This window comes from Coffea arabica, chromosome 10e (assembly GCF_036785885.1).
Source record: "Coffea arabica cultivar ET-39 chromosome 10e, Coffea Arabica ET-39 HiFi, whole genome shotgun sequence".
Taxonomy (NCBI): Eukaryota; Viridiplantae; Streptophyta; class Magnoliopsida; order Gentianales; family Rubiaceae; genus Coffea; species Coffea arabica.
In genome coordinates, this window is record NC_092328.1 from 12,197,969 (window position 1) to 12,207,566 (window position 9,598).

A 9,598-nucleotide genomic window follows, 5' to 3' on the forward strand; every position below is an offset into this window, starting at 1 on the left:
AGACCATAAAGGGCTGTTGGTCCGAGCATTAATGTTAATAACAACTTTTATGACTGGAAAAAGAAAACTTTTTCATGTACAATGGAAACTGGAAATTTCTCTTCCTTATCCCTTTTTGTCTTTTGCTTAAAGAACAAAACATTGACTTGCTTTTATGAAAACGATTTGCATTAGAGAAAGGTAAGAGAGTCCTGGTAACGTATAAGCAATCCACCGGAAAAATGTTGCTCAGAGGTACACCTGGGTCAATCCACAGTGGACAATTTGTCCAAAATTGTAGAAACTCCTACGTTCAAGTGGGATTTAATTATTTATCCCAGAAGACAGGAAAAACAAAATTGAAAAATTTTATCCATGGTTTTTTATTTTATTTCTGCAGTAATATTTGTTTTACATACATACATACATACATACTTTTTTCCTCCCGCAGAGATGATGAAATCATAGATTATGTTTCACACACAGCATCTTCTACTTTTTGGAGACCTTATGTAACAGTGACCATTTGCTAAGGCTTTGTTTGGATTGTGATTTTTCACTAAAAAATTTTACGTTTTCGTAAATGCATTTTCTAATCACCTTTCTATCTCACATATATCAAATCGTTATACTTTTTTTTTTTTACAAAAACTCCTAAAAGCAAACCTTTCCGTATTTTCCAGTTTAAGGTATAAATAGATCAAAATTATCTGTCTTTCTGGATAAATTTTTGGGTGGTTTTTCCCTAGAAACATACATGACATTTTTTTCTACCAAAAAGAGACAAGACTATACTTTTTTAAGTATGACATACAAATTATGTGTCATTTTTGTGAAAGAATCAAGCAAACTGCAAAAATGTGGAAGAAATGTTGTCTAAATTGGGGTAAAAGGATGATCGACAACATAAGAAGCCCATACACACCTAATCCCTACCCTGAAAGAATATTGGCTGTGGCATATAATGGGCAAGTGGGAGGTCCAATTATTGAAGTGATACCGTGTTCTTCTTTCTGGAGAATCAAATACTTTAAAGATTGGTTGCGTGTGTTAGTGTGGGTTTCTGGAAGAGAAAATAGTGAATTTATAAAGGAATGGTGAGTAAATAAATGTCAATTTCTAATTGAAAGGGTGAAACAAACTTCTCTCTCTGTTTCATTGATTCTACCCCAGCACTCCACAATAAACACAAAATATCAGCTCAAGAAACTGCTCAGCCCACCAATACGAGGGACAGAATTTTCAAAGATAATTAATGTTGTTAGTAGAATAATTTGTACCTCACTTCATTCTTGTTTTTGGGCTGCAAAGAAATTACTATTAGCTTAATTTGAAAATCATTTTCATTTACTTAACCTAAGTGTTTATAGTAGGATGCCTTGTTGTTTAGCTTTGTCCTCTAATTTCCTCGTCTTAACTGAAAATTTTTGTTTGAATTGCAAATTTTTGTGAAAAAATTTCTTTATATTTTTTTATCACATTTTTATGTCGCATACATCATATCATATCGTTCCAGTATATAGTTTACAAAAACTCTAAAAATTTGCAATCTAAACTGGCAGGAACATCTTCCGCTGTCTAACATTTTTCGGACAACCATAGCTTAAATTCTACCAAAGCAATTATGGCAAAAATGTTATTTAAATGTAATTTTGAAAACTCAACTCCAACCATGTCTGTCCCACAGCCCATTAAGTAGCTATCCAAGCATCCATGGATCTTGGATAATTCAAGGTGTAGGACAGGTGTTAATTCACACAGAAGTATCAAGTCAACAACCGAAAAAAAAAAAAATCTTATGCTTGTAGCCTAGCTTGGATTGCTTCCTATGAAACAAACACAGAAATAAGAAAAGAAAAGGACCAGATTGTCAAGAATCAAATGCAACCAATCATTAATCCAATCTCCATTATGTACAAATATTTTGAAAGCAAAGGAGGTTGGGAATGACTTCACTCAATACAACTGTCTAGTGCACTATCAAGTGGACTTCTTGTTACTCCAAATTGAATGTAACCAAAGACCAATTCAACCAAATTCTTCTTTTCCAATTCAAAAGCAACAGCCCCCTTTCCTCCTACTACTCCCAGAACACACTAATTAGCTAAAAGAGCCTTGAAAAAAAAATTGCAGAATTTCAAACCTTTTGTTCCACAAAAAGAAAAAGGAAAAAAATAGGGACCAAAATAAAAATATACAATGAACATCATCCTCACCTAGTGACACTAAATTCTACAATCACTCAACTGAATCATAAAAAAAGAAGAGAAAGGGGATGTGCACACTCAAATTAAAAGGAAAAGGAAAAAGATAAAGCAAAAATAAAGGATCATGGTGAAATTATTGGGAATCTTTTGGATTTTCATCACCACTATCACTACCTTGAGGCTGGCTTTGATGGTGATGTTGCTCCAAATTCATGCCCAAGTCAACCCTACTACCTCCACCACCACTATAGGCATTCATAGAAGCCAACATTCCCATATTAGTCTCTGAGACACCTAGACCAAGCTGGTGAACCGGCTGTGATTGTTGCAATACCATCGACCCGAGTTGAACCGGAGTGAACCGGCCTCCGCCCGAAAAATCATAACCCCCAATTCTCTGCATAGCTGTTGGAGCCGCCTTATACTGCCACAACTGGTGGTCCTGCTGACTCCCACCTCCGCCGCCACCACTACCAGCAGCTGCCGACATGGTGGTACCTGCCGGTAGCATCCAGAAGGTGCTTCCCACGCTGGCAGCAGCAGCCGGTGCAACTGCCCACATGGCTTGAGCTGGAATAAACCCGGAAGGCTGAGCCAAACCGGTTTTTGCTTCTGAACCCGGTTCATGATCTTGTACTCCGGCTCTCTCCGGTTTAGCGGCTGATGGAGAGGTAGCGCCGGTTGTATCCTCCCTGAACCGCTTTTTCATGTAATTCTCATCTGGGTCTTGCCCAAAACCGGTGTTTCCGAGCTGGTGATGAAACCCCAGCATAGCGGTCGCGCTCCCGCCGTGTAGAAAAAGTGGTGCAGACTTAGAAGGTGGAGCTGAAATAGTGGTGCCACTACTCCTCAAAGAAACGTTAAGCGACGAGAAGTTCGCCGGAATTGTACCGGTTCCAGTTGCAGCAATAATCGCCGGTTCAGCTTGATGTAACAGCCATTCAATAGTTTCACCATCGGACTTATGGCCTAATTCTCTAGTCAGCTGGAAAACTCTAGCAGCACACAAGGCAGGCATCCGTATCCGCCGCCCGCGGCCGTCCACCTTGGTGTGCCGGTCTTTAGAGGGTTTCTTGGCGACTTTATTGCCACTCGAATTATTGTTATTGTTGGAGGCGGTGGAGGGAGCCGTGGTAGTGGTGGGAGTAGTGGTGGTTGAAGAAGGGGTGGAGGAAGAAGAGAGCAAGTTTCTTGAATGCATGGAAATGGAGCCCATGAAGGGACCATGCCCGCCAACTGGGGCCGCCTGACCCGACCCAGGTCCACCGGGTTCTTGTTGTTGTGGTGCATGATGGTGGTCTGAGGCACTAGTATTACTAGTATTGGCTTGGTTTTTGCTATGAGGTTCCATAAATTCCATCTTGGTTTTTGGTTTGTGGGGAAGGGAGGTTTGAATACGGAGTTTTTTTTTTTTTTTTTTTTTTGGGTTTTTGGGGTTGGTTGATTCTTTCAAAACATATGTGACCAATCCAATTGCCAAAAAAATTGGATGTGGAGCACAGCAGAGAAACAGAGAGAAAGAGAAAGGAGAGGAGAAAAAGCTTGGAGATCAAGTTGCTGTTGTTGTTCTCTTGTTTGTGCAAAGTCTTTTGAGCCAAAACTGAATTCCCAAGTGGAAGTAGTGGGGTTGTTTCCTACTTTCCTCCCCTTTCTTTTGTGGTTGACTGCTGTCTCCTCTGTCTTATTTCTTTGTGTGTGTGTGTGTGTGAGAGAGAGTGAAGGAAAAGAAAGGAAAGAAAAGAGTAGGTGTGGGAGCCTACACTGCAGCACAGAAGAAGGAAGGAGTTCATACTAATCATACTAAAAACTAGAGAGAATTATTGTTCGATTCGCACCTTATTTATACACCGGCTTATTTGTATGTTAACATATTTTTTAATTATTTTTTATTTTATAAATATTATATTAAAAAAATATTATAGTATTTTTGTAAAAAAAATTATTCAAAATAATCTCCTTTGAAAGCTTTGAATTAATTTTATGTTTAATTTAAACATATGGAGCTTATCTTTGTTTTGGTATCGTTTTTGGTAAACATACTTGAACTAAGGATGCCATTTTCCATCTGTTCTTAATCACCAATGAAATACACACTCTGTTATCATATAAATAAGGTAATTTTGTCACCGGTATGCATATATAATCGTACGAGATCAGTTTAATTTGTTATGTATTATTATATCGTATTCTTTTTTATTCGTAATTTTGATATGTCGATAATTCTTCTCAAGCAAAGCGTAATTTAGTAAAATCACAATAAATAAATACGATTTGTTTTGATAATAAAACATGAATAGTGAAAATTAGAGAATAATCTAAACACGAAACAAGAAAATTAAATTGAGATTAGTTGTATACAAAGTAGACAATGATGAAGATTGCCTCTCAAAAAGAATCAGTAGTGTGTGTGTGCTGTGTGTGTATCTGTGGGGTGCTGGGATGGGGTCCAAGTCCAACTGGTGGTTGCAGGTGGGGACCTGAAGCAATAAGTAAATGTACAGCAGAAGCTGGAAGCCCACTCGTGGGGTCCCTTTTGTAAGGAATGTTATAATTAGCTAATTAGCTGGCTCCAAGAATTGCGAATTGCGAATTGCGAATTGCAATCACCATAGCGACACATGACAAGCTGTTAATCCTCTTTTCTTCTACCTTTCTACTTTAAGAAATCTGCCTTCATGTCATAATTATTTGCAAACAAATTTTGAGTCTAAGTAGTCCGACAATGTCCCAAGTTTCATATATGTGTTGATTATCACAATGAGTCAAGAATTTTAAAATTTATACAAGAAATTTTAATTATTTATATTCGATTCCTCGACTATATAGACCAAAACTTTGAAACGGTTAAATATATAGTTTAAAACTAAACAAAACTTCAAACATTGGATGAACTTTGAATGATCTAAATCGTATTCTAACGTACGAGTTTCTAAAATATTATTACACTTCAAACAGGTTTGTTTGGATAGTGAAATTATCCCAAATAATATTTTACTTGTATCATAAACACATTTTTCAACCCACCTTTTTATATTTCCAACCATCTTTTTATCTCACATACATCACGTCACAAAAAGTGCTACAGTAATTATTTCAAATAATATTCTATCCAAACAATATTGTCAGGCTGACCAGAAAAAAAAAAAGGATAGTGAATGTATCTACGGTAATATTTTCGTTTATTAGTACATTTAAGAAGAAATATTGAGCCCGTTTGGTTTGTACATTTTGGGAGTTTTGTTAAAATAATATATATATACATATATATATACATATATATATATATATATACATACTGGAGTAATGTAACCTGTGTGAAATAAAAAGGTAATTAAAAAGCATGTTAAAAGAATATTTTAAAATTTTTTCTGTCAATAACTGGTGATCCAAGAGGATCTTATTTTTTTTAGTTACACTAGTATAAGCTTTTTTATTTAATAATATACTCCATAGTTGTTAATTGGTAGAAAATTAATTGGAAAAAAAACATTTGGAGTAACAATATAGTGTTCATTGTAATATCATATATGTGAGATAAAAAAAAAAGTGATGAAAAATGCATTTATGATAGAGATAAAAAAAAAATACTCCAAACACTTGTTTATGAACAGTATCACTATGTATGTGAATAAAAAATGCTTGAACATTAAGGTCTTTAAAATTTCATGGCCCTCAATTTGGTCCCGAAAGATAATTAATCATCATAAAAGTAAGGCCACTCTTTACGAAAAATACAGCCTAGAAGGCAGAAGATATTTCCAGTGTGAAAGGGTTGACAAGAGAATGGAAAACGTGGGAGTCGACATTCTTTAATCAAAAAAGCTTTTTGGCTAAAGTCTATTTCAAGCCCTTTTGGCATTTTGCTCTGATATGATTATTATCCACTTGCACGATAGTGTATTGCTTTAGTTTCTCTCACTACTCACTCATTCAATTAATGCAATGTTGCAATGTTGATAATGACGATCATGATGACGCTAATCAAGTCCAAACCTCTCTTCTCCCCTACGTCTAGACATGATACACGCGCGTGCACATATATATATATATATATATATATATGTATGTATGTATATATGTATGTGTGTATATATTATAATTCCTAATATAAATTGGTTCAATTCATAAGAACATATCCATTTTTTCATAAAAAGTGATGTACTCAAATCTTACAATTAATTTTAAGATCGTATTGATGGACTACCTGTAAGCGTCCTATAAATGATCTATAATTTGAGAGTGCATCCTAATCTAATCCATTGGAACCCGTTCGAATTTTTTCCTTACATATATATATAGAGAGAGAGAGTAATTAGTGGTGGATGTTTAGTGGGTTGGGCCGCCATGTTGCTAGAAGGGACAGATTTTGCATGTGCTTGTGACCACAAAATCTGAACAAGGCCACCTCACGCTATTATCTGTGCATTTCTGATTTCTAAAACTCACACAAATACTACCAAGTTTTGAACCCTTCTCCCCCAACGCATCCGCCCATCACTCTCCAAAAGTTTTGAACCATTGCCAATTGACACCCCCCCCCCCCCCAAAAACACAACAGAAAGGTTGAAGAATTTTGGTTGAGTTATTAATCACCATTTACCACATAATTTCAGGATATAATCCATATAATGCTCGTTTCTTTATCTTTAGATTGTGTATGTTACTATAGTGTTACTTTAAGGTACATTTTTAATAGATATTCGCGAGTTAAAAATTTATACTCTTGTTTTTGTGATTAATTTTCATACTGACATGTACGTATAAAAGATAAATTCTTGATCTTGTGCGCAATAGTACCATTAGCTACGTGATGCATGTGGTATTATACATAACAATAAGTCAAAACTTTGGTTAACATAACAATAAGTCAAACTTTAGTTAACATAGGCTCTGTTTGATAACTCAATTCAGTACTTAAACTTAATGGATTCAGATGTTAATATTGTTCAGTTGCATTTGATTACCAAAAGTAGAACATTCAAATTAATTAAGTGGCACTGAATTTTCTAGGTAAAACTTGGTCTTAAAAATCAGTGATAAACTATTCACTTATCACTTAATGTGACATACATTTAAATGTATCAAATTTAATATTTTACTATTCAATAACTTATTGAATTTAGATTTCTGATTTTATATTTCAATTTTCATATTTCAATTTTATCAGACGCACCCAGAGTAAAAACAACATATTGTGTAATTGTTCTTTCTTATTTCTAATCTCCTTTGAGGAGACTTTGGTGGCTAGAACTCTTAGCACTTCTATTAATCAAAACTGGCATTGTCCTATATATGTTATTAAAATACTAAATGAAGTCAGCAAGAGCATAAAGTTCATGTATCTCTCATTGGCTAAGCAATTTGCTGATGTCCATCAATAAACCAGCCAACTTCAAGCTCAATTATGCTGAGCTTTGCACAAAATGTGAACATGAAGATGAGCTGAAGTTTCACCAACACGTAAAATAGATCAACACTGAGAATATATGTTCCTCTTCTAACTCGACTAGTTTATAGAACAACATAAATTAGGACTTTGGAAATTCTATTTTTTGCCGTAAAAGTTTTCGATAATTGTCACTTATGTCCTATTAGAAGTACTTGCACATTAACCCCCCCCCCACCCCCCACCCCAACAAAAAAAACCCCAAGTAGGCATAATTACAAGTTATGCCCACCAAATTATCACAATGTATACGATTCTTAAACCAAATAAACTGAATAATGTTCAAAAAAAATATTATTGATAAAATGTATACTATATAAAAATGACAAATCATTAATTTTAGTCGGTCTTGTCTCTTCATGCGTAACTTTTTCTTTAATTTAAAAAAAGAATATTAAGTATTATTGTCAAGACTCTAACCAATATTTTATTAAGTTTTATAGTTTCAGAATTATATTTATGATTTGGGAACTAGATTAGAATTAGTATTAAAGTTGGTTTAAAATAAAGTTAAGTTGTGTTTCGGAATTAGAAATAGAACAGGTTTTATGAATATATTTTTCTATTTAAGGCTTTGAAGTCTGCATTTTCGAGAGAGTAGTAATCCATGAGTAATAAAATTTATTTTCCTCTCCAATATTGCCTTTGAGTTGTCGGCATGGTGTCCTTATGGTGATTAACAAGATTGTGTAATTCTGTTCTCCATTCTTGCGTACTAGTACTAGTAGTACAGCTCGGCTTTCCTCTGTTTTGAGAGATCATATTCCTAGTCCAAACTTTTCTCCACAATTTCACCACACTATGTGGCTGGCCTTTGCCCCCCGCGGGGTAACTCGAGCGATCCGCTCCCCCTCCTTAGGGTATGGCGACCTTCCTGACTTGTCCAGGATTCGAGTCCCGCTGTTAACGTGTTCGGTGTGGAGTGGAGCCTCCTTTCCCAGGCCGCAGGGGATTAGTCGGGCCCCATAACGATTGACCCAAACACCCCTGTGTCGAAAAAAAAAAAAAAAAAAGTCCAAACTTTTCTCGTTTTTGGCCTGGGGCAAGTTATTCCTCCTTTCCTTAGTTTATTGGTTCGTGAGATTTCATTATTATTAGTTTCACTGCATGAATTTTTTGTGCTAACACGTTTCAAGGAGGTCTTATTGCTATACGTCTTCACAATCTTAATTCCAAAGCTATAATGCATAAAATCAATTTCCACAAATGAATTTTGAAAAAAGAGTGAATTTTAGTAACTTGCACACACCTCGTGTTCCATTGTTACAAGTATAAAATTAGAAAGGTCCCTTTTGGCTGTATTTTCGCCAACATTTAATTACAAGAAGTTGTGAAAAATAACCAAAAATCCTACCCTTGCACATGGAGTAGTCATTCTCATGATTCTATAAATGGACCAACGATTATAATGTCTGACAAAATACACCATTTATATATGTGTGTGTACATATACATATATATATACACACTCAAATAATATAAGAAAAAAATAGTTAAGCTACATCTATGGACTCAGTTGTTCGCTACGTAACATATATATATATATATATCATAATCTCAATATTATTTATCATAATGTATGAAAAGTGACCATAAGTGCTATATAAAAATCTAAAAAATTAACTTTATCTTGTATTCATCGATATTGTATATATTAATAAATAGGAATGTATATCACATGTATAAAAGTTAAACTTCAAATTCAACTTCGAATTAACATATTTGATTAATCCAACGTATGACTATTGTCTGTACCATAAGATATACAAGTGAGTCCATAAATATTTAAATGGTCAATACATTTTTATTTTTAAATGGTCATACAATATGTACCATATTGTGTTTTGGCACAATATAATATATCAGATATACAGTTAATAAGATCGGTACGGAGTTCAGAAGAGGGACCAAAATAAGAAAGTGATCTCTAAGAGGTTATTTACTGGGGACACAGAAAGAGAGAAGA

At 34.8% G+C, this 9,598-nt stretch overlaps 1 protein-coding gene across 1 annotated transcript; it reads right to left on the bottom strand.

Annotated features, from left to right (window-relative positions):
• Window positions 1-1,846: 1,846 nt before the first annotated feature.
• Window positions 1,847-3,983, bottom strand: LOC113712753 (transcription factor TCP23-like). The gene has a single exon (XM_027236307.2). The coding sequence runs from the start codon at window positions 3,544-3,546 to the stop codon at window positions 2,320-2,322; it is 1,227 nt and encodes a 408-aa protein (XP_027092108.2). The 5' UTR covers window positions 3,547-3,983; the 3' UTR covers window positions 1,847-2,319.
• Window positions 3,984-9,598: the final 5,615 nt, after the last annotated feature.

Bases quoted from the DNA above. Each gene is read 5' to 3' on its own strand.
- LOC113712753 (XM_027236307.2), bottom strand. From the start codon at position 3,546: ATGGAATTTATGGAACCTCATAGCAAAAACCAAGCCAATACTAGTAAT.